Genomic DNA, 26,029 nt, shown 5'->3' with positions numbered 1-26,029 from the left:
TTGTGTAGTTTCATTCTTGAGCTTCTATTGCTTACTGATTGGCATTCTTTAAGATTTCATGTGGTACTCATTTTTTCTTTTGCACCCTCTCCCTAGCATATTTTCTTCTTTTCCATGACTTTAGTTAACATTGGATTACTAAGTCCCTTATGGTTACTTGCCCTGGGATTTATTGTGTATACTTACCTGTCTCTGGGAAACTTAAGTGGGGGCTATCAATAAATTTGTGTATGCACCTACTTTGACTAATATTAAATGCAACAGTAGGATATGAAAGGAATAAAATAAAAATATAGAATAGTATCCTTTGTAAATGGTGATAAGATTATATTTTAATCCTGAGCAAGTCTTTGATTTTTGCCTAGAACTGCTGTAATAAACTCTAATGGCCTTGGGTCTGTCTAATACTTCTAGCAATTTTATATGTGCATTGATGTTTTTAAAAAGACAAATAGTGCTATTCCTGTTATTAGCTATTATTGTTCTTTGATGCAATTCATCTATCACTTAGCATTTCTGGGGTCTCAGTCTGTTATTGATTTTTATCTCATTTTCTGTGTGCGTGAAGAAAGAACATGGTATATATCTTAGGGCCTTTTATAACAGAAATATTTTCAGTACAATAGCATGAGAATATTGGATTCAAATATTGGGGTTGGTGTTTCTACATAGAAGGGGGTGTAGGGAAAAATAGGAACAAATGACATATAAAGAAATAACTAATCATTACATCCTGCAGAACCAAACTTTAACTTGAAATGGAAAATTTAAGACAGGTGATGTTTTTATAATTAAAAATAACATAGGAACTAGGTTCAATGCGTGAAAAATAAAAATAAGATTACAGGTGAAACATTAATACACTGAAATAAATTGTAATTTTTAAAATACACAAAGAACAACATAATCAGCAATTAAAAAGCCATAAAGATAAAGCTCATCTACTGAATAATATGCTTCATTGAGTTAGATTGCTGCCTTTGTACATACCCTCCAGAAATATGAAGCACTAAGCAAAATAAAGAATTGATTGCTGAATGAAAGTGGGAAACTACAGAGTTTTATGCTAATTGTTTTGGTGTATTTTTTTTCTTTTCTTATTTAAGAGGGGAGTCATACCAGCATTTTCTTTCTCAGTTTGAACACTTTCATTTCACAGAAATTGATAACAGATTTTGGAATCAAGCACACCTACTGATTTGTTCTGATGCCAATCAGTAGTTAGAATGCATTTATATTGTATATCAAACACAAAGGGAAATGCTATAACTGTTCAGTCATATAAACAGTATAATTTTTCCATGGGCTAAATAGATGTTATTTATCTCGAAGCCTTATATCTTTGCTATTTGAGCTTAAAAGAATGCCCTGTAAAACCTTTGTATATGATTTATGAACTATTTGTTTTTAGAATTTCGGTCTTGACTCAGAAATGAAGTACAATGAGAGAAACTGTCTTTTAGTTCTCTATTTGTCATTATTCCAATATCAAGTATAAAGATACTATTTTTTTTTGTATAGAATAGAAGCCTAGCAATAGAGTAATACTAAGGTAGAGTTATAATCACTTCTATTTCACCTGTCTTTAGATTATAGAAGGAACTTAAATTGAATGATAAAATGAAAGGAAGACAGACCCAAATGATGAACATCTGATCAGATGAAGGACGGCTGTCCTGGGCTTGGCTTATTGCAGCACATCCCAGCATAGAAGGCTGATACATATTATATGGCTTCTTTCACCTCTTAATGGACTGCTCCCAATTAGCCATGTATGCATAGATCACTTATGGGTAATACTGAAGCAAACCTGTCATTTATGGGTTCATTTTTAAATGTTGTGACATACTAATGGCAGAAATTTAGTGTTATGTCACTTCTTACATTGAAATAGTAGTAAGGTCCTATGGAGTAACATTCTAGAATAGATATTTATTGATGGACCATAGATTATATGAATTATATATTTTTCCACTGAATAAAGCCAAATATAACCTCATTTGGTTTTAACATGGAAGCTCTCATGTGTATCTCAAAACAGTTATTCTTTCATAACTATAGTATACTATTCTCAGGATGTCACCCTTTTCTATAGTAACATTTACTGTAGCTTTCAGGTGCCTCCATTGTCATGCCTTAACTATGTGAAGGAAAAATGCTGTTGTCTTAGTATGCACATCTTCATATATTATGATTTCCTAATATTACTGGATTGCTTGCCTATGTACTTGAACACATAATGGTAGGCTCTGTTTCACTCAAAATACTTGTAAATACATGATGAGTATTTCTTTTCCTCATTCATTTTAGCAAATTTCATTATCTTATAGCCTTTGTGTGTTTTCTAAAATTAGATTATGTACTGTTTTATACTTCACTGTAAAGACTGTTCAATTAGTTATAGTTTTAGTGATGCTATAAAACAAAGTTACTTTGCTAATAAGAACACACATTTTGCTTCTTTTGGGAAGTAGTACTTCTATGTTGCTGTTAATTAATTGTAGACAAATTATTCAATATTCCAATTATTTAGTTCCTTATTTCCTTATTTACTTCTTCCTTCTAATTGCCTGTCTTTATAGCACTTAATATATGATTAATAGCCTCATCAAGAAATTTTTAAGAAAAAAATCCATTAAAACAAATTAACATGTAAACCTTTATATTATTTAATTAGTCTTTATAAAATAGAAGCAATTAAATATATAACATATTGGTACTTCGCTAGCCAGTTTTAAGAATGGCATTCATTTTCCATATTGATAAATTCTGTTGAACAATTGCTTATATACATATGCAAACAAATCATTTTTTGTTTACATTCGTGAACTTAAGAGTATATCCTAGAGTATATCCTAGAGTGGCAAGTCATATCTGTGCCCTTTCATTCTCTCATTTTGGGTGCTGGTTATCCTATTGTGGCTTAGAATTATGATTTTGTTTGTTTATTTTCTTTTTTTATTTAATTTATTATTTTACATGTCGATGCCAGTTTCCTCTCCGTCCCTCCTTTCCTCCCTTCCTCCCTCCCTCCCTCCATCCCTGACTTCCTCCCTCTCCTTTATCCTATTTGCCCTCTCACATGCACCCTAACCATTCTCCCCTCCCATCCCCCCAGCCCAATCCCATATGTAGGGGAATGGCATCCAGTTGGGGTCATATAGATCTGACAGGTCATTTGAAGTAGGGACTAGGGTTTCTCTCCTGTCTCTAGGTTAAGGCAGTTATCCCTTCATGGGGGATGTGTTCACAAGGTCCTTTTGTGCACGAGGGATACATCCTGGTTCCAAAGTCTGAGGTCCTTTAGACTGCTCTGTACTTCCAGCTGAGACCCATATTCAGGGGGCCCTGAGTCAGGCCCATGCTGGCTTCCCAGCTATCTCTCTGGGGGGGCCCATTAGCTCCTCCTTGTTCAGGTCAGCTGTCTCTATGTGTTTCTGCAGCCTGGTCTTGTCCTCTACATCTCCATCTGGGTTCTAGTTCGACTCAGTGTTTATGTATGGGTGTTTGCTCCTGTTTTCAACAGGTATTAGATGAGGGCTCCATGGATAAGTTAGTTGTTGATCTAGCTATCTGGGAAGGGCATTTATGGTAGCCTTTCCACAGAAGCTCAAATTGTTAGATGGCAGCAGTATTGTAGTTCTCTAGACCTATCTTTGGGCTCCCTCTTTTATGTTCTCTCTCTCTCTCTGTCTCTGTCTCTCTCTCCTGTCTTCTTTTCCTACCTGGACTCAGTCTTCCTAGTTGCACGTGTTTTCCTCTCCTCCCCCTCGCTTTCTCCTACTTCTCTCTCCAATCACTGCCCCCTACTTCCCCTGTGCTCTGGGGAACTTGTCCCTTCCCGGTTCTGTGAGGGACTTTATATGAATCTCTTAGAATACACCTTGTATTCTAGTTCTTCTGGTGGTGTGAATTATAGGCTGGTGATCCTTTGCTCTAGGTCTAAAATCCATATATGAGTGAGTTCCTCTTTTTGTGACTGGGTTACCTCATTCAGGATGGTTTCTTCAAGTGCCATCCATTTGCCTGCGAATTTCAAGATACCATTATTTTTTTTCTGCAGAGTAGTATTCCATTGTGTAGATGTGCCACATCTTCGTTAACCATTCTTCAATTGAGGGGCATCTAGGTTGCTTCCAGGTTCTTGCTATTACAAATAATGCTGCTATGACATAGTTGAACACATGTCTTTGTTGCATGGATGTGGGTCATTTGGGTATATGCCTAAGAGGGGGATTGCCGGATCCTGTGGTAAACTAATTCCCATTTTCCTGAGGAACCGCCATACTGATCTCCAAAATGGCTGTATGAGTTTGCACTCCCGCCAGCAGTGGAGGAGTAGTCCCCTTTCTCTACATCCTCTCCAGCATGAGTTGTCATTGGTGTTTCTAATTTTAGCCATTCTGGCAGGAGTAAGATGGTATCTCAAAGTTGTTTTGATTTGCATTTCCCTGATAGCTAAGGATGTTGAGCACTTTCTTAAGCAAGCATCTTTCAGCCTTTTTGATTTCCTCTATGCTGTTCTGTACCCCATTTTTAATAGGGTTATTTGGTGTTTGTTGACTAGTTTCTTGAGTTCTTTTATTATTTTGGAGATCAGCCCTCTGTCAGATGTAGTATTGGTGAAGATCTTTTCCCAGTCTGTGGGCTGCCATTTGGTCTTGTCCACTGTGTCCTTTGTCTTACAGAAGCTTCTAAGTTTGAGGAGGGCCCATTTATTATTTGTCGATCTCAGTGACTGTGCTATTAGTGTTATGTTCAGGAAGCAGTCTCCTGTACCATTTTGTTATAGGGTACCTCCCACTTTCTCTTCTAAGAGATTCCATGTGGCAGGATTTATTTTGAGGTCTTTGATCCATTTGGGCTTGAGTTTTGTGCTTGGCGATAGACATGGGTCTATCTTCAGTCTTCTATACACCATCATCCAGCACCATTTGTTGAAGATGCTGTCCTCGTACCATTGTATAATTTTAGCTGTTCTGTTGAAAATCAGGTGTTCATAGGTGTGTGGGTTAATATCAGGATTTTCAATTCGATTCCATTGATCTACCTGTCTATTTTTGTGCTAATACCAGGCTATTTTCAGAATTATAGCTTTGTAGTAGTGCTTAAAGTTAGGAATGGTGATGACTCCTGAAGTTCTTTTATTGCATAGGGTTGTTTAGGCTATCATGGGTCTTTTGTTTTTCCATATAAAGTTGATTTTTATTCTTTCTAGGTCAGTAATGAATTGTGGTGGGATTTTAATGGGGCTTGCATTGAATCTGTAGATAGCTTTTGGCAAGATTTCCATTCTTACTATGTTTATCCTACCTATCCAAGAGCTTGGGAGATCTTTCCATTTTCTGATATCTTCTTTAATTTCTTTCTTTAGAGCCACAAAGTTCTTTTTATATAGGTGTTTTTCTTGTTTGGTAAGCATTCTTCCAAGATACTTTATGTTGCTTGTGGCTATTGTAAAGGGTAATGTTTCTCTGATTTCTTTCTCAGTCTCTTTGTTGTCTGTAAAAAGTAGGGCTACTGATTTTTTTTTTAAAAGTTTATCTTGTATTCTGCTAGTTTGCTGAAGGTGTTTACCAGCTGTAGGAGTTCCCTGGTAGAGTTTATAGGGTTGCTTATGTAAACTAATATATCATCTGCAAAAAGAGAAAGTTTGACTTCTTCCTTTCTCATTTGGATCCCCTTAATCTCCTTTTGTTGTCTTTTAGTGCTAGCTAGAACTTCAAGTACGATATTGAAGATATATGTTGAGAGATGTAGCCTTGTCTTGTTCCTGATTATTGAAGAATTGTCTTAAGTTTCTCTCCATTCAGTTTGATATTGACAATTGGTTTGCTGTATATTGCTCATATTATTTTATGTATGCTCCTGTTATCCCTGACCTCTCCAAGACCTTTATCATGAAAGGGTGTTGAATTTTGTTGAAGGCTTTTTCAGCATCTAGGGATTGCTTATAATTTTTGAGGTTTAGTCCATTATTATAATTGCATGGCCTCACAAGTCAGACATTGTACTGGATAAGTAGTTGAGATTTCTACATCTGGATCTGCAGGCATCGGGAAGATTAACATTAAGCCTAGCTTGGGTTTTTGAAATCTCAAAGCTTGTTCCTCAGTGCCTCATTTTCTTCAACAAGTCCCCATCCATTCCAACAAGGCCCCATCTCCTAATTCTTCCCAAGTAGTGTCACTCTCTGACCATTAAACTTTCACATAAATGAGCCTATGGAGACCATTGTTATTCAAACCAACACATCCCATTTCCTGGCCCTCATTGGCTTATAATCATATCATAATATAAAATGCTTTTAATCCAACATCAAGAGTAAAATACAAAATGTACAGTTTGAGGAGGAAAGGAACACCACTACATGTAATACATCTCAGTCTATTCCTCAAGAAGATGAAAGTTTAAGGAAAACCCTTATGCAAAACAGAATAAAGGGAGGTGTGACCTCAGGACCAGGTCCCACTTCTGGTACTAATTAGCCTAATTAGGGTTACTATTGCTGTGATGAAACATAATGACAAAAGCAACCTGGGCAAGGAAGTGTTTATTTGGCTTACACTTCCACATTACAGTTTATCCTCAAAGGAAGCCATGAAAAGTACTCATACAAGTCAAGAACCTGAAGGCAATAGCTAATGCAGAGGCCATAGTGGGGTGCTACTTTGTCCCTTGCTTGCTCCTCATGAACTACTCAGCCTTACTTTAAAAAAAAATTAAAAAAACACCTTATTTTAATACCAATCCTAGTTCCCTCTTCCTTCTGTCCTCCCACTACTCCCACCATCTCTCTATTCCATCCCCTATCCACTCTTCAGACAGTGTGAGGCCACCAATAGGGGATCATCAAAGTCTATCAACAGCCTCCTTTCTCACAGAGCCCATCAGCCTAATGACAGTACCACCAGTAATGGGTTGCCTCTTGCCCTCATCAATCACTAATTTAAAGAATTCCCACAGGTTTGCTATAGCATAATCATAAAAAAGCCATTTTCTTAATTGATTTTTTTCTCTGCTGAGATGATTTCAGTTTATGTCAAGTTGTCATAAAACTATCCAGTAAGACTGACCCTTTTTCTCCCATCAACATTAAGTCATAACCTTCTTAATCATTCCCAAGATCATACATTAAAAACACAAGTAACTATTAAAATCTCACAGACTTTACAAATTCAAACACATTAAAGTTTAGTCTCTTTAAAATATCCATCTCTTTGAAAATACAAAATATCCTCTTCTTTTTTTTCTCTCTCACTACTATAAATACAAGGATAAAATCTCTTTTAAAAGCCAAAATTATGTTAAATACTTTCTTCAAGAGGGAAGATTCTGGGCACAGTCACTGTCATCATACGCAAAACCCAACTCCCAACAGTGTTAATGACTCAATGTCCGATGTCTGGAACCCACCAACAGTCTTCTGGGCTCCTCTAAAGGGCTTGGACTGCTTCTTCCACTCAGATATCTGCAGCCCGCGCAACTTGTCTTCTATGCTCCAGTTGGCTACACTCTACTACTGCTGCTCTTGGTGGCAATTCCCTGGTAATGACCCCTATAAAATGCTGGGGTCTTCTGCTATAACTATGCTGTGCATTCTCCTATTGGTGTCAGTCATTACTAATTTCTCAGCTCCAGCCAACAGCTATCCAGAACAAAAGAATCTTAATTGAAAACAGCAAATTGACTCAATAGAATTTTTAAACTTCCCTCTGAAACTCCACAAGCCAGGTCACCATTGTCTACTTTACCCTCAACAATTTTGTCTTCCAGGCCACTACAGAACAGCCCACAGTGATCTCAACATTTAATGTCTTTTCTAGTTGAAATTTCCAAAGTCCTTGGCGATCCTCCCAAAGCACATTGCCAGGTCTCTTTCAGCAATACCCCAATATCCTGGTACCATCTCATGTATTAGTCAATGTTATTTTTCTGTGTAGAGATGCCATGGCAACAGCAACTCTATAGAAGAAAGCATTTAATTGGAACTTGCTTATAATTTCTGAGGTTAAGTACATTATCATAATATTGGGGAACACAGGCCGAACGGTGCTGCAGAAGAAGGTAGGACTTTTACATCTATAGCTACAGACAATGTAAAGAGAGGGACACAATTTAGTTTGGGCTTTTGAAACGTCAAAGCCTGTAGAGGCTATGAGAATTGCTCCAGCCCTTACCCAAAATCTTGGGTAATGCTTCTCAGGAGTGGATGCAGTAAAAGATTTCTATCTGAGGGCTATGCTTTTAATTACATGTGCTCTTAATTTTTCTGCTTCTATTCTAGTAATCCTGCTCTACTTCTAGCTTCCCTATGCTTCGTCTTCTAGCTTCTTCTTCTATTCTATAGTCTCTTCTCTTTGAGGAGCTTGAAATGATAAAAAAGTTTTTCTCATTGGTCAAAAGCACATTTCTAGAGCAAGCCATAAAGAACTGAGCTATTTGCCATAGCAACACAAAGATCCAAGGCCATAGGAGGAAAATTTTCACCAGACAGGGAGGGTATAATGCCCAGTGACACAGACCTATTGTTAGTAGACTGTCAAGTAAAGAATTTCCATGTTTTCTTTTTAACCTTGGCTGGACATCTGCAGCTCTGACCTTGTACATAACTATAAGATTTCAAACTCATGATATTTTAAAAGACATTATTCTAGTTTGAACTTAGTCTGAGGTTAAAGTGAGCTAATTGTGTGCAGTTAGACTGAGCAAGAGAAAAGTCAGGTTGGTAAGAGTCCACAATTCTTGTGGCAAAAATAGTTCCAGTTATGAAACATGTCCCAGTATATATTCTATATATCAAAACTATATAACTAAATGAGAAGTCATCTTCCAAACTATCCACAGATATATGTGCTCAGTAAACATTTAACACACTAGTGAGGGGAAAAGCTCTTCATACAAGAAATCTGCAATTGAAACAGCTTAACACATTCAAAGGGCACTATTCCTTATTGTCTTCTAGATAAAGTAAATGAAATGTGCATCTGTTGTGATAATATTCCTCATAGCCTTGCTAAATGAAGTGTTCCCACTGAGAAATATGCATCTCTGATGAGTTGACCCCTGAAATATGTGCTGAACTTTCATTGTAGGAAAAATGCTCTCCCAGTGACACACTTCCTCCAACAAGGCCACACCCACTGCAAGAAGGCTATATCTTCTAATCCTTTGCAAGTAGTTCCACTCTCTGATAACTAAGCATTAAATACATGATACAATAGGGGCCATTCTTATTTGAACCTTCACACTATTGTTAGCTAGTTTACCTTTCTAGAAATTTTCTATACATTTTCTATACTGATGTGTGTGTGTGTGTGTGTGTGTGTGTGTGTGTGTGTGTGTTTTGTATTATTATCTTAGGTTGTGAGGGGTCTGGAATCTGATTTTAATGTACTTAAAGCATCAATTTGCTTACATATGTTTGTTGCTATATTGTGGACATTAGCATAACAATTTTCTACATTAGAGCAAAAGACTTTATTTTTTTAACTCATGGCACACTACCTAGTGTGCATACCAGTGCATTTGTATCTGTTCCACCTCCTGTCAAATATCATGGAGCCTTTGTGAACAGACTCAGTAGATACCTGTATACTAAATTATATTGCAGAAAAACAATAGTATAACCCAAAGGAATCACACACACACACACACACACACACACACACACACACACACACAGAAAAATGACAAATGTAAAAAATTCATTTTGTGAGGACCCACCATTTCATAGCAAATAGAAATGCTTTTTCCTTTGTCCTGGAGGGTACATCTCACTTAATTCTTCAAGACTTCTCATTGCCAAGACAACTATTAGGATAGTCTGGTAAACAATAATGCTTGCCTTAATGCTTGCATTACAAATTGGGAAGAAAGAAAAAAGAATTGCTCAGTGATTTTTATTCTTGGTCACCTAGTATCTTGACCTCTGCTGCATTATCACAAGTATGTCACCAACTGTACAAATCATTAAACTGAACGAAGTTAGGATCAAATTCATTTATTGTATTTTTTTTTTGTTCAGGATTTATGCAAGGCTTATGTGAAAAGAATTTCAAGCAGCAGGATGAAGCCAATCTGCAACATCAGCTTCATTGTCTTTGATTTTCTGGCCATTATTACATCTCAGGAGGAATGATTTCACACATTCATGATATGCTTCAAGGATGATCTACTACCTAGCAGAAATAGAGCTAGTCTTAAACTCATCTGCTCATTGTTGATAGTGAAGTAGGTAACAGAAATCCAAGTTCCCAACGGAGAGATTGATCATAGTTCATAGTCCTCTATGTACAAATCCATAGCTCAATGGGGTAGGCATTTCCCCAGCTCATATTTCTCTAGAATTCATCTGTTCATGCACAAGGGATATATCCTGGTTCCACTGTCAGAGGTCCCATCAACTGCCCAGGCCTTCTAACTGAAACCCATGTTCAGGGGGTCTGGGACAGTCCAATGCTGGTTTCCCAGCTATCAGTCTGGGGAGAGGGGGCATGAACTCCACCTTATTCAGGTTAGCTGTTTCTATGGGTTTCTCCAGCCTGTTCTTGACCCTTTTGCTTATCAATTCTTTTCTGGGCTACACAGGCAGTATGCTTTTAAAAGGGTACTTGGCATCAAATTCAGGTCTTAATGATTATACTGCAAGTGCTTTTACCCATGGAGCTATATCAGGCCCATTTTGCTAACATAGGTCATGTGTTGCTTAGGATTGTGGAAGACAATGATTGAGTTTACTATTAGAATTGGCCAGCTTATTTAGAATTGATTAAGATTTTCTTACAATAGCAAGTGCTCAAACTGCTTTAAGAAAGAATGGGACTTGGGGATATGCACATTATAGGTACACATTAATCTTTCTGGAAATTTACTGTCACATGATATAGTTACATTGCTAGGTGAATATCTTCCTCATTATATTCTTGAATAGAAGAATTCAGCTGAGAGACAGACAGTACAAGTAGAATATTATTTAGCAAAGTGAAACAAAATATATCTTCTTAGAGAGATTGGCTAGGCAATCTTGGAGGAGTAACTGTGAATTGGTAGTACAACTAATGGCATCTTAGCCCCACACTTGTCTGTAGCCTAGGGAGTTTCCTGTGTAGATCTCTATTCAGATGAAAGAAGTCCTTGAAAATATCACAAAAATTTCAGGGCAATTCATCATGGATAGTGCATATTTTAAATATAATCATAAGATGTTCACATAAAATAGGGATTGTAAGTCTGCTTATAGACTTTCCTCCAGGTCATGGTGCCAAAATAAATATAAACAGAGGAAGGGGTATATGAGATCAAGTTAATTTGTTTTAAGAGTAATTATTAATATTAGGATCTTTGTATAATGACAAGGACCCATTACAGTAAACTGAATCAGACAAGACAAGCACATCAATAAATTATTTGAATAAATAAGAGCAGGTGTATTACACTATGAAAGGCCACTTAATGCATTGAAGCAGTTATACTTGTAGATTAATAGGTGGTGGTAGAAGTAAGCATGTAGATGCATTCAATATGGCAGGTTGAAAATTTTTCTGGTTGAGTTTAATCTGGTCTGCTAACTTAGAAGCACAGTGACAAGTTGTGAGTACCAAACATGGAGATGACAATAGGAGAAAGGGAAAAAAAGTGGGACATTGCCTAAGGGGTGGATTCATTTGTACATGAACTGCTGAAATGTGGAACAAGGAAAGTTCACTGTGACACAGGCTCATAGAGTTATAATGGGAATAAATGGGAAATACAACTTGAAAAAAGAGTCATCTGGGAATTGCGAACTCACTTAAGGAACTGTGTATATCAAATTAGCCAAGTGTTTTCTTGATTAATGATTGATGTGTCAGAATCCAGCCCACTGTGGTCAGTGCTAATCCTGAGCAGTGCATTGTTATATAATAAAACAAGCTGAGCAATTCACAGGAAGTAAGCTTTTGAGTAGTGCTTTTGCTTGGTTTCTGTTTTAGTTACTTCCTCTTTCTTACTTTGAGTCCTTGCCTTGGCTTCCCTCAATTATAGACTATAGTCTGTAAGCCAAATAAACCCTTTTTCGTCATTGTTGATCACAGAATGGAAAGCAGTCCATGGTGACCTAATTATTTATTAAAGTAAGGCTATGGAAATTTGGTTAATTATCTAATACTTTGGTGGGGCTTCTATTACAACACAGAACAAACTGATTGGCTTAATTGATAGAACTTTATTCTCCTGGAGTTCCTTGTTAGAGATTTCCTTTTCACTTTTTAAAGGAACTTTATTGATTTATTGTGTGAGGAAGCAGGATGTACTCATGTGCCTTGGCACATGTATAGTTGGGGGAGAACTTGCCAAGAGTCAATTCTCTCTTTTCACAATATATGTGGGTCCAAGGATAAAACTTTATGTGGTCAGGCTTGGTGGCCAGCCTGCTGAGCTTTCTCACTGATCTCCTTTGAGCTTTCTTTGTGTATGATACATGGCTGACTTAGCCTGTGTCTTTTTGTGGCCCTTAATGTTTGCATGTCTGTTTGTGTTCATTTCTCTTACCACAGGACTATCAGTATTATTGGATTAAGTTCACCCATATCACTTCATTTAACCTCGATTGTTTTTATTTTATTAATTTAATTTCTTAATTATCTTTTAAAAGATAGTGTAATTTCAAAATGGTGTGTGTGTTTGTGTGTGTGTGTGTGTGTGTGTGTGTGTGTGTGTGTGTGTGTGTGTGTTGCAGTACAACTCTTGGGATCTGTTTCTTTCTTGCCGTGTTGTAATATCAATGGTTAGAATTCAGTTTATCAACCATGACCACAAACATCTATACTTGTAGAGCTCTCTTGCTGGTACATAAATAGTCATGTTCTAAGATACTGTGATTTAAGACTTTAACATATGCTTTTTTACATGTAGGAGGAGTAAATTTAATTTTTTTCTATAATGACTTCTACTAGAGTTTTATAGTATCTTAAATAGTTTTAAGTATTTTGGAGTAAGAACGTAGATGGGAGATATGAAATTCTGTTCTCATGCAGATTCTTTAATATGTTAGGATATAATGAGAAATATCAGTATTTAAATATATTACAGATAGATGCTTAGAATAAAACAGGGGTCATAGGAAAAGGATAGGTGTTGTTTTAATGTATATTGATAGGGAATAAAAGCAAGTGATCCATCAAGTTACCACTAGCTTGAGCTAAGAATATGTTCTCATGCTAATAATTGGCACATTTAAGAAACCTCCAAGGAGGCAAAAGTCGATGGAGAAAAAGGTTCAGGATGAGATCAATAGGGTTGTCAGTAGAAGGAAGCTCTTTTATCTTACACAATTTCTTTGATAACTCAAAAGTTGATGAAACCACAGAATCATGACACTTGGACATGAGATCTGTTTTCACCTTACGAAAAAAAAGTTTAATTTTGATGGAAATAAAATGCACAGATCTCTGTGTGTGCACAAATTTTAATGAGTTTTCAGTATCATTAAACCTGTGTAATTCTTATGCCTTCAGAGGATACATTTATTAAATGTAATATTTCTGCCTTAAAATGGTTTCATTTTTCAAGTCCCTAAATACTCATATACTGGAGATACAGTGTGTCTGAAAGTGTTCATGAGTGTCTTCATGTCTTTCTCTTTATTTGATGATAGTTCTGAAAATATTACTGTTATTAATATTACTACTAGTTAATATATGTTGAATCCTTCACATGTTGCAGTCAGCTTTGTAAGAGTTTTACTGCCTTAATCGATTAATACTTATCTCACTATTTTTGTGGTAGCTATTACTCATGTTTTGTAGACGGAAAAATCAAGGGAATACATAAACACACATACATATACATACACACACACATGCAAAGCCTTTGCTAAGATGTTTCATATTGGTTGAATTTGATGTTATGACCTATCTTCTTCTTGCTCAGGTACAAATGGGAAAACATTTATTTCTTTCTATTCCAAAATTTTGCACAAAAGCCATATTTTTAATTTTACCTCTGCTGGCCTCCTTGAGTCTCAGTGTATGCCTTTTAATATGGTGCAGTTTTTAAGACTTGTGATTTTGCCTGTGAGTGGATTCTCCCAATGTGTATTAGCTCTTCATCTTCAGTTATTCAAAGGCCAATCTTTTAAAAACTATGTCTGAATCTAAATCAGCAGTATGAATTTTGATTTCTTGGCACTGGATATATGGATCTATAAAGAAAATGTGAATAATTGTATATTCACTCATCATACTTTTGTATTTATCTACAATGCTAAAAGTTTGAAATTTTTGGAAGCTCTGTCAGCAATCCTAAACTAGCTTCTAGAATACTCTGGCAGCTTTAAGTACAGCCTCATAATATGGATTAAAAACATTTTTTCTCATTATGCAATTTTCTATTAAAGAGGATATATGCCTACAGATAAAAATGCCTAATAGCAACTAAGCTAGATTCCCTAGGGAAATAATAGCCTTTTGGTTGAAAACTAAAAACCAACTAACCAACTCTCACAAGACGTTTGTCCTTATAATATAAGTGTTTCCAACCCCACTAATTTTTATCTAGATTTTATTTTTATAATAAAGGTAGGAAAATACAGCATGGTTCTATGTCTCTTAGTACCTTGTATAAGTATCTTGTACTTATACAAGTAGCAAGAAATAGTAGCAAGAAAGAAGGGAATGGGTCTTCCAAGAGGCTACTTGATAGGTTTATTGTTTTTTTGTTTGTTTGTTTGTTTTTGTTTGTGTGTGTGTGTGTGTGTGTGTGTGTGTGTGTTAAATTTTCCTGTCTAGAACAATACCTGATAAAGCAAAATGCAGGTAGGCATGATGATTTTTGTGCTTAAATCTCTGCATTCAAGAGGTTGAGGCAAGAGGAATGTAAGAGCAAGGCCCACAGTGATTATGTAGTGAGATTCTGTCTCAAATTTTCTTAAAGAAAAGTATGAAATAATTAAAAATAAGCCTGGGACTAATCATACTAAAAGATCTTTGAACTACTTAAGAAAACAGTCAGATGAACCTGTTTGTACATATTGTTAATGCTCCCTGAAGGGTCAGTCAGCCAGAGATGCTGCAGAAATTTGCTTTCTTCATTTTCTAAGAACCAAAATAACATTTGCAGAGAAGTACAAGTGTACTGGAATAAAATCATTAACAAAGTTGCCGATTCTGTTAAATAAAACTAGGCTTCCAACTGAGCCTATGTTGGCTAGTTGTCATGCACACTGTCATCTTTACACTTGATCAGTTTTGTTAGCATAAGCTATATTAGAGTACACACATGAGACAGTCATTGCACATGTACCAGAGGATAAGAGGCTGTTTTCCAGGTAGAGATTTAGTTAAATTACACAAAGAATTAAAAACTTGAAGTAGGTACTATTAGAATGTCTTATAATAAATACACAAGATTAAACAACTAAATTTTATCACTGAAACAGTTGAGTTGGACTCTTAGCACTGTGGTCTTGGCATGCAAATCTAACAGTCTGTGGAAGCAGGTTAATTTGAATAATGTTTGAAATGGTAATAAGATGTAATTTGGCTTTCTATCATAATAAGTTGAAATAAATTCTTCATAACCCCAATTGCTAGACTCTTATTAGGAAATGACTTATCTTAGGGGTTTAATATTTAATATTAAGTTATTTCAGAATTTGTCAAAATAATAATCATACTTAAGAAAATTCCATTCCAACTTGCTTGAGACTCATAAAAATTTGGGGGGGAGGATAGGGCAGAAAAGATGTTTTCTGTAAAAATGAAGTGCAAAGAGAGGTAAGATGCCCCCGGTCATTTTTTCACAGCTCTCCCCACTTCTTTAGAGCATTTGTTGTAAGGTATTTCTACCAGGGAAGTTGAGCTGATTCCTTCTTTCCTCACAATAAAATGAAGAGGTGAATTCTATCATAGAGTCAAAGAAAGAGTAAAATTTAAAGTCTTAGTTGTTTCCTATAGCAGGTTTAGAAATACATACACAGTGCCAGGTATACAAGTAAGATAGCTGTGACGAGGTTCCTATGACTGGAGGCTGAGTTGTAATATTTAGCTTTCATTTTTATAGAAAAGTCAAATAACAAGGAAATGTTCTAGGTAATTAATATTCTAACTTTGTCTTTTTACGCACCTCTTCTATTTGCACACATGATCCAATTCTGTCCTTTGGCAAATATTTATCTACATATATCTGAATATATATAAATTTTATGTTGTTGTTATTGAAATAGGAATCTTATCCTTGTGGTGGAAGTGCATGCCTTTCATCCTAATACTTGTGGGCAGAGGCAGCTGGTGGATCTTTGTAAGTTCAAGGACAGTCTGGACTGCAAAGGGAGTTCCAGGATAGCCACTGCTGTCACACAGAAAAGCCCTGTGTCAAAAAGCAAGATAGGGCTTTTCTGTCAGTTAGGAGGCCTGGGCAGTCTATGGGGCCTCTGGTAGTGAAACAACATTTATCCCCAGTGTGGGTATGGACACTGGGAGACAGTTCCCTATAGAGAGATACTCCTTCAGCCTAGAAACACAGGGGAGGGCCTAGGCCCTTCCATGAATGTGACAGATTTTGATGATTCCCCAAGAAGGCTTCACCCTTTCTATAGAGCAGAAGAGGGATGGAGTGGGAGTCTGCTGGGGGCATGGGAGGATGGAAGGGAAAGGGAACTGGGATGATATATAAAATAAGATTGTTTTTAAATTAAAAATTTAAAGATGGAGGAAAAAAGATGCAACACCCCACCCCTCAGAAAAAAAGGAAGACTGAGATTAAACTCTTTACTTCACTTATTTTTAACTCTTACATTGTAGATTTTGAATTGAAATGTGTAACTAGTTTCCATTGGTTGTCACAGGCATAATTTCTGTTCTTATCATAGTAAATCAGTTACATGAATTTAAAGAGTTCTTTACCATAGAAAATTGTAGTTATTAATTATGAAGAACATCAACTATCTTTGTGTTTAATATTATTTACCTAAAATATCTCTGCCAAAACAATGTTATTTATTTTAAATCTATCAATTTATACTTTAGTTAATATTTATTGTTTTATTTTGTGGTACTGGAAATTGGAGTTATGTCCTTGCTCATACTAACCAAGCACTCTCTACTCGATTGCTAAGTTTGTTCCTTTTTTTTTTGAGAATAGATTTTTCCTACATCATATGTATGTCCTGATTATGATTTCCCTCCCTCTATTCCTCTTAATTTCTCACTGCCACCACTGCACTTCAAGTCCATACTTGATACTACTTTAAATTTAGCAAATGATAAGCAGATTATTTTTGATTTTATGTGTTTGTTATACAGAACTAGTTACATAATTATTTTTCAATGTGATATACATAAACAAATACATATAAGGCATTAATTTATATTTTGGGTGTCTCTCAAGAACTCTATAGTTCTTTTGTCCTTTACAATGCACTCACTCTCTAGCTCTTTACTTTTGATCATTATTGTTTCTCACTGATAATTAGTTCAAGGGCACACTATTTATGCTAAGATATACATCTCTTCTGTCTCTCTGTATGTAAACCACATACCAGATACTTTTAAGACTAACAAGTACTGGTTTATTTCATGAATTACTGATAAACTGATCAACTAAGAACTCTCCTCCCCTTTTGAAATTTTGCTTTGTTTTTTTTTTTTGTTTGTTTGTTTTTTTTTTGAGACAGGGTTTTGGTGTGTGTGTGTGTGTGTGTGTGTGTGTGTGTGTGTGTGTGTGTGTGTGGCCCTTCTTCTAACCTTGTATTAGAGATCTACCTGTCTCTGTGTCTCAATTGACTGGGATTAAAGGTATGCACCACTGCCACTTCCACCAAGTAAACTGATAATTGTTCCAAAAACCCTTTGTAAACTTGATCACACTTAGTCCTAGAAATTCTTTAGATGTGCCATTGTTATGTTTATTTCAAAGATTAGAAAATGGTGACAGGGAAGGTCTCCAGTATTATCAAGTGACCAGACTCAGAATTACCTATTGTATAAGTATCAGCCCTTAGACTCTATGGAACATTCTTATTCCAGAATTTCTTTTGCAATACAATATTGGCTTGCCAAAGAACTCAATCGAGGTAAATTTGAAGCATGCTCTGTGTCATCCTAGTGATATATTGACAGCATATAAGATGTAAAGTCAACACCATTTGAAGAAATCAAATGGTTTGTCAAATTCCCACCCAGCATGAAGATCTGAGTTTGGATCCCTGTACTGACATAAAAACCAGACCCATTTCTATAAGCTCAGTGCTGGACAGTAAGAGACAGGCAGATCCTTGTTATATATTGGCTAGCTGGCCTAGCAGGAAAAAAAATATTACCTCCCAGAAGTGCAGTGAGAGGTGAGGGACCATGTCTTAGAATCTTAGCTACCAGGCATGTTAAAACCTAAGTTCTGCTTTTGAGACCCTGGATGCTGGCATATCTTGGAGCATGAACTAATTCATTTATTTTGTATTCTGAATCCTCTGGGAAAAATTTTTCTGTATCATATTAACAATTCTTTCTTTTTTGTTCTAATACAGTGGGATGCATCCTGCTTTTGTCGTGGAGTTCATCTCTGTGGCTTGGATTTATCTCAGGAGCATTCGTCTTCAGTGTCTGTGTTAATTAGAAATCAAGCATGAGGAGATTTGTTTACTGCAAGGTGGTTCTGGCCACTTCGTTGATGTGGGTCCTTGTTGATGTCTTCTTACTCCTGTACTTCAGTGAGTGTAACAAATGTGATGACAAGAAGGAGAGATCCCTGCTGCCTGCACTGAGGGGTGAGTATTCATGAAGAAAGAGGTGCTGTTGTATGAAAAAATAGGAAAACCTCAAACTAGATGAGTTTGGCTTTACCAGGTTAGAAGAGCATTTTAGCAGAACTGTTCATGCACATTTAACTATGTTGAAGTTGTTATTCTCATATATCCCTGTCTTTCTGGAAGAAAAGTTGGTAACTATCTAAACTTTAAGTTGTCATCCAATCTCTATCATTCCAAGGAACTCTGTTGTTTTATAAAGAATTAATTGAAAAATTACATTCTGATTAGTCAGAATTTCAATAGGCTCCAAAAAGCCAATCATCTTTGAAGATCAAGCACATGACACATATAGGAAATGATACTAGAGTGAGGCAGTTGGGGTTGTACACAATGGAGATAGACATGATAAGAAAGCCACCCAATTTCTAATATAGCTTTAAGACCCAGGTATAAAGTCAAAATACATTGGTGACCACATTCATCTTGGGGCCACCAGAGTGTTAGCTCCAGTTTAAAGGAAAAAAGTAATTTTAGGTATATTAGAAAGGCACTTTATCTAGTATTTCCTTCTCTAAGTCTCAGTTTTAATGTCTGGAAATCAGTAAATTCTAAACAAATATAATGTATATTATGTGGTGATTTATCAAAGAAGGCATGAGTTTAAGTGTCTGCAAATAGATTTTTTTTTATATTTTTCTTCATGATATCAAGATCTAACACATGTGTATGGTGACATCTTATTTATGATATAGTAAAGCATGCCTGAGGGTTCAGAATGCAAAGCTAGTTATAAGCCATAGAGGTCAGGCAGTTGTGATACACACCTTTGTTGAAAGATGAATAAATGACCCAGAGACTAATATTGGGATTCAAGCTTCAAGCCTTCAAGCAGAAGGTCAGAAAAGCAAAGCAAATCTCTCTCTCAGACTAAAAGGCAATCCTGGCTCCATCAACCCTCAGACTGCTATCCATCAATGTGGCTGAAGAATCCTGAGAATGACTGTCTTCCTATCTTCAATATGGCTGGAGAATAAATGCCAGCTCTGAGACCCTGTTCCTGGTTTAAATACCTGTTATGAGTCCTGGGAACAAATGCATATGATCCCAAATGCTGAGATTATCTTTGTGTGAACTGTCTCTCTTTAGGACTGGATATATTTCTTGTAGCACAGTCTGTCTACCTCTTAATCCTGAATCCTGGGATTAAAGGTGTGTATCTGGCTTCTTTATCTTGTGGATGACTTTGCTTTGTGAATCCTCAGGCAAGATTTAATAAATCATAAAGAATATATCACCACATACCTTCAATCCCAGCAGCCATACCAGCTAGCCATAGAGTTAGGTGGTGGCAAACACTTTCAATTCCAAGCCTCAGAAGACAGATGGTTCTTTGTTAGTTCAAGGCCACAATGTGCTAGACAAAATTGATCCAAACCTAAAACAAACAAACAAACAAACAAAAAAAAAAAAAACAGCACTTGGAATCACAGTCCTTTAATCCCAGCACTAGGGAGTTTTAAAAGGAAGAAGCAAAGGATATCATGGGGAGATTTTGTCTCTGAGGATTCATGGAGCAAGGATCACCCTTTCAGTCTGACATAGATTTAAGAGCTAGTGGCCAGCTGCTTTGTTTTTCTGACCATCAGCTTGAACCCTAACATCTATTTCTGGGTTTTACTAATTTGTGTAACATATGTATATTTCTGAAATATTCACAGTAAATGTTACTTACAAAGTCCAAAATGTGCTCAATGGTGTTCCATACCTTGAATTATAATAAATTCCATGCATAATAATAATAATAATAATAATAATAATAATACATATTTATGTGCATATAAAATAAACATTTATCTTTGAGTTTAAATTGAATGCTTAAATCTATAAAGTACTGGATTAAAAGTTTTCATTTCTTAATTGCTGTAATATACTTTTAATTTTGCAAGTTAAAAATTATTATTTAGTCAAAATACTCTGATAAATGCAATTTAATTGGTACAATCCTACTGGAGGAAGCATAGAAAGCATAAAACATTTCAGAAAATTAGTTCTAGTTCAGAGTGCTATGGATACCTTCCTAAAATGACCTTGCTCAGTTGGAAAGATTATGAATATCTTCCTCATTGAAAAATGTGTCTGCACCTTTCAGTGTAGCTTGGACTCAACAGAGAACAGAGAGAGAGTATTTTGTATGTGGTCACTGTATTTCTGTTTAGATAGTTTATGTGTATTTTAAGCCCTTATTCCACCATTATTCAGTGGAGAGATCTTACGAGACCCACTTTTGATGAATGAACATGTTGTGGATTTCCTGAACTTTAATGAGAACTTTAGAATCAGCCTTCTATGTATTTTTACTGGAGTGGTTGAGCTGCTGCTTGACTAAAAGTAGAAGTGTGCTTGATGTGTCATATCAGTACAGAATGCTCACTCAATCATTTGTTCAGTAGAGACATCTACTTTGGTCACAAAGAAATATTGGAGTCCAACTCAGCAAAGCCAGAGAGGTCTTTTCTACAAGTATCAAAAACTGGCAACTTTGCTGATTTGTGGTTTTAGTTCAGAGTTCTAAATCTCTAAATCTGAAACATGATTCTACAAGGCAAAATACTTTCTCTGAGGCTTATTTTGAGAACATTGACTTATTTGTAAGACATTTTTTCCTGGTCCGTTAGGCTTGCTTTAGCAAGAGGTACTTTTTTTATGGTTTCAGAAACTAGACAGTCTAAGATCAAGATACTTGTTATGTCTCCAGGAACCTAGGGACATATGGCTAGCTGAGGAGGCAGAATTTTGTTCTCCAGTCTGTCTCATCACAAATATCTGTTTCAGAGTCCTGGCTCCTCAGCCACTTGTCCCAGGTTTCTTTGAGACTTAATAGCACTGAAAGATGTGGTATCTTGGAAGACCCTTTTCTTATAGAGGCAGTCTTCCCACTAACCTCCCATGGTGTTGAAGCATACCTAGGAAATTTTTCTAAACAATTACTTTTGCTGATGTGTCTCGGAAGTTTTAATATTAAGTTAATTTTATATTAAGTTAAAACCTTATTATCAAGTACATTTTGAGAAAGTATAGTTCAAAATATATAATGATATTGGGGTGCTGTTACTTAAACAATCTAACTTTGGAAACAAGAAGAATGTGGGTGTTCATTATTATAGAAAGAGGGGTGTGATAAATACCGAAGTAGAAGTGGGCAAAATAACAGTAAGGGTTTCTGGAAATGCCATAAAGATTTATGTTAGTAAGGATATATGTAATAAAACAGAATGCAAACTCTAATACATGTAAAACTTTGTATAGGGATGAATGGATAGATTAAATGAAATTTTCTCAACTGGGAAAACAATGTTTCCCCAAGACCTAACGATAATCAACAAAACAAACAAAAATCATAAGCGGTCATGTAACCCCCTTGCTTGAGTTATTGGTGAGTGTTGTCAAATGGATTTCCCAGACATGACATGCTATTGCTATTGCTCTGTGTTAACTCTCAGAGGTTGAAGGTAAGACTATAATGCTAAAGGCACTATTCAATTCAGACACAGGATCCAGAGGTCCTTGATCTGGAGCTGACCTGAAACCCTCCTACCCAAGGATTAGCTTTCATGATACCACAAGTCTCCAGCAGAAGAAAGCAATGAACACTTCTCAACTATGACACTATGTACTACAGCAATGGCGAGCATGGCATGATAACCCTAAGGCTACTGTAGGGGCATCCATTCCTTTGTGGAAATTAATAACTCTCTAATTGGACTTAAGATCAGCTCAACTAGGAGAAAATTATGACTGTACTGGAATCTTAGCCAACAACTTAGGGCTAATTAATACATTATGGATCTTGGTAGAGAACCTACAAATAGCATAATCTTCTAACCACATTCTAAATATTTGTGTTAAACCCACAGGTAAGCTTAGTTCTCACCCCTAATTTAAGAAACTTTCCTTTACAATGAATGAGGACCATTATAGAAATCCACAAGGAAACAAAATGCAGAATTCTGGAAGCTAGTCCCAAAGGATTTGGTTTTTCTACAAAGCAGTTTCCACACTTATGGAAGACAGGACAGAAAAAAAATTAAGGGTCAGAAGATTAGTGAGTTTGCTGTAATACTGTGTCTCCTAATAATGTCACATGATACATGCATGAACAACATGACTACATAAAGATAAACTGAGCAAGGGAAACAACAATCAACATTATATGTGAATGGGGAAATGCCCAGGAAATCTCAATCCTAAATACAAACTTCAAGCAACTAATGAATACTGACAGCAGATAAATATTCTTTGCTAATGAAGAGCATACCAGTTGGATATCCAATACCAATGGTCAGCCTCCAAAACAAAGATATGCATATTGTTATACAGTTTAAACAAGGTATATTTATATATTAAAGAGTATACATGTATATGTATACACATATGTATACACATACATTTAACACAAGTACTGAAAGAAGACATGGTTTGAAGACATAAGAAGGATATAAGAGAATGGCTTGGAGGAAGGAAAGGGAAAGGAAAATGATGTGTTTGTGTTGGAAGCTCAAAAAATAAAAGAAATAGTTAAAAATAATTGGAATAAATGATACTGTTCTTTTATTTATTAAATGTTTTGAATAGCGTACAAATTCAATCAAATGACCGTTGTCTTTCAGAGTCACACATTCTAGCTTACAAGCTTAGCTACAATATAAAGTACAAAACATGGCTGCTGAGCAGACAAACTATTTCAAAATTAACGATCGTGAAGTGTGGAAGTTGTCCTGTTGTATGAAAGTTGGGAGTGAGGTGATTATAGAAGGAACAAAGTAATGTTCAAAAGTAAAGATCCATGAAATCAGCAAATTAACTGATCAAAACTCAACCAGATGTAAAAAGAAATACTATATTACACATTGAAAGCTGGGATAAAGAAATTTTAAAATACTTTGAGTGACTGGAAAAGAATTTTAACATGTTCTTAGGGGCAACAATGTCATTGAAACTTGTTAGAAAGTGTGTATTAATCATGTACAGACACTTAGAAGGATATAATCAAATATTCAATGCAATAGTAATGGCAGTCTTGTCTTGATTTACATAATTAGCAATTTAAGTTTTATCTGTTTGTGAAACCATTCAAATTAGATCTAACTGATAGAATATTAACTCATATAAATTGTTCATGTTGAAAACTCTTGAGAACAAGAATTTCTTTCTGTAAAATTTAATTTTGATATTTTAATAACTAGGTTCTCCCTACATCTAGTAGCAGATAGAAGCAGATGCAGTGACACACAGCCAAGCACTGGGCTGAGCTTCTGGAGTTCAGTTGAAGAGAGGGAGGAGGAATCATATGGGCAATAGGGGTCAATAGCATGATTGGGAAAATCACAGAGACAGCTGACCTGAGCTAGTGGGAGCTCACAGAGTATGGACTGACAGTTTGGGAACATTCATGTGGGTTACATACATTTGGCTTGTTCTGGTGTATACGCTGGGGTGCTGCTGGCAATGACACCAGGACCTAGTCCAGGTGCATGAACTGGCTTTATGAGCCTATTTCCTTGTTATAGGGAGGAGGGTCTTGGGTATGTTTATATCATATATACATTTTCATATATTGGTTTACCACAGTAAACTACTAAAAACACAATTACTTATTTTTCTTTTTTACTTATTTAAAATATAGTTGCATTATTACCCCATTCTTACCTGTTCCATATCTACCTTCTCCACTAGCTCCTAAATGCAAGATCTCTTCTTAAACCATTGCCATTAAATATACATATAAGGGAGTAGATATACCAATATAATCTGCTGAGTCGGTTCAGTGTTGCTTGCATGTGTGCATTTTTAGACTAATCACTGGTTATTGGAAAATCAATGAGGTTTTCTTCCCTGGGGAGGCCAATTCCCCCTCTTTTAGTAGTTATCAATTGCATATATCTTTTCACATAGGGGAGAGGCCCCACATTATTTCTCCCATCTACATCAGCATGTTAGTTGTTGGAATTGTTTGGTTCTTCTTTTGGTAGTCATGTTGTTGGAATTCCATAAGTGTAGCTTTCCCATCATAGCTAGAAGGCACATCCTCACAGTGGACTTCCCTATCTTATGGCTCTTACAATATCTACATCATCTCTTCTAGGATGTGCTTTCAACCTTAGGTGCAGGACTTATGTTGCAGTTGTATCAGTTGGGGGTAGGATTCCAGGGCCACTTGTTCTCTGTGTTTTGACTAGTTGTGGATTTCTGTAATGCCTCCTTGTACTGCAAACAGAAGCTTCTTTATTGAGGGTGAGGGCTTGTGAGTCTCTTTAGAAGTCAGTAGAAAGTTACACTGGTTTAGGAGAGTGGTAGCAGTAGATAGTCTTCTATGTGTCATGACACTCACTTGTCACAAATTGGCTAGATTTACAATACATTTTGGTTGTTATTAAGATCAGGTAATGTATTTAATAAACATTGTTTAAGGGGTGATTTATGTCAAAGATAATGATAAAATCATAAAGAATACATTGTATGTAGATTTTGCTCAGTGGCCAGATGCTTACCTTCCATAAATGTGGTCTTAGATTCATTCTCTTGTACTATATAACCAACCAACCAAACATACAGGCAGATATCAACAGTGAAATGACCAGAAGACATATTATTGTTTTCATTTTTACAAAGGAGAAAAGGAAAGAAAATTATGTAAATTGAGTGTCAGGATAGCCATCCTATGGTGTCAGATGGTGGTAGTATGTATAAGGAAAAAGAAAGATGGCAAAATCAGGAAGAAACTATTTCATTTAAAGAACATAACTAATTACTGTAAAGGCTATAAAGTACAGTGATAAATAGAGAGAATAACATGGCACTACTAAGTAACTACCAATAAAATGATAATGGGTAAATCAGATGCATCCACTGACAATCAGTGTTACAGTGTTATAAAAGGGGTGTGTTGTATCAGAAACAAGTGACTAATGTGAAATTTCTGTTCATTTTATCGTTTCCTACCATTATTACGGAAGATAGTGCTTGTCTTACACTGCTCAATTGGCATTACTAATATTTGGTTTGATTTATATTTTGTGTGTTTTCAAGATCATATGTTCATGAGTTAGAGAAATAAATTAACAATTATAGATAAAGTGAGCTTCAAATTTGTTGCTACATAGATAGCATTAGCTTTGAATACTGGTTTTTATAATTCAATTTGCCATCCCAATTTAGCAAATCCATTGTTCAGAAACTGTCTTTTTTCCCCCCTCCCAGAATATGCCTTGTGTTTCAGTGTCAACAGTGTTTTTATCACACAGAGTT

General features: G+C 35.9%; 1 protein-coding gene across 2 annotated transcripts in view; it reads left to right on the top strand.

The window, feature by feature from the left end:
* The window catches only part of Galnt13 (polypeptide N-acetylgalactosaminyltransferase 13), a 553,792-nt gene that overhangs the window by 16,163 nt on the left and 511,600 nt on the right, over positions 1–26,029 (top strand). For both annotated transcript variants that reach the window (XM_051184677.1, XM_051184676.1), the window contains exon 2: positions 18,503–18,742. In XM_051184677.1, coding sequence (XP_051040634.1) covers positions 18,601–18,742 — 142 coding nt within the window. In that variant the 5' untranslated portion in view covers positions 18,503–18,600. The remainder of the gene's footprint in view (positions 1–18,502; positions 18,743–26,029) is intronic.

This window comes from Phodopus roborovskii, unplaced genomic scaffold (genome assembly GCF_943737965.1).
Source record: "Phodopus roborovskii unplaced genomic scaffold, PHOROB, whole genome shotgun sequence".
In the NCBI taxonomy this organism is placed as follows: Eukaryota; Metazoa; Chordata; class Mammalia; order Rodentia; family Cricetidae; genus Phodopus; species Phodopus roborovskii.
The sequence above is the reverse complement of the archived record's forward strand: the minus strand, read 5'-3'. Positions and strand labels throughout refer to the sequence as shown.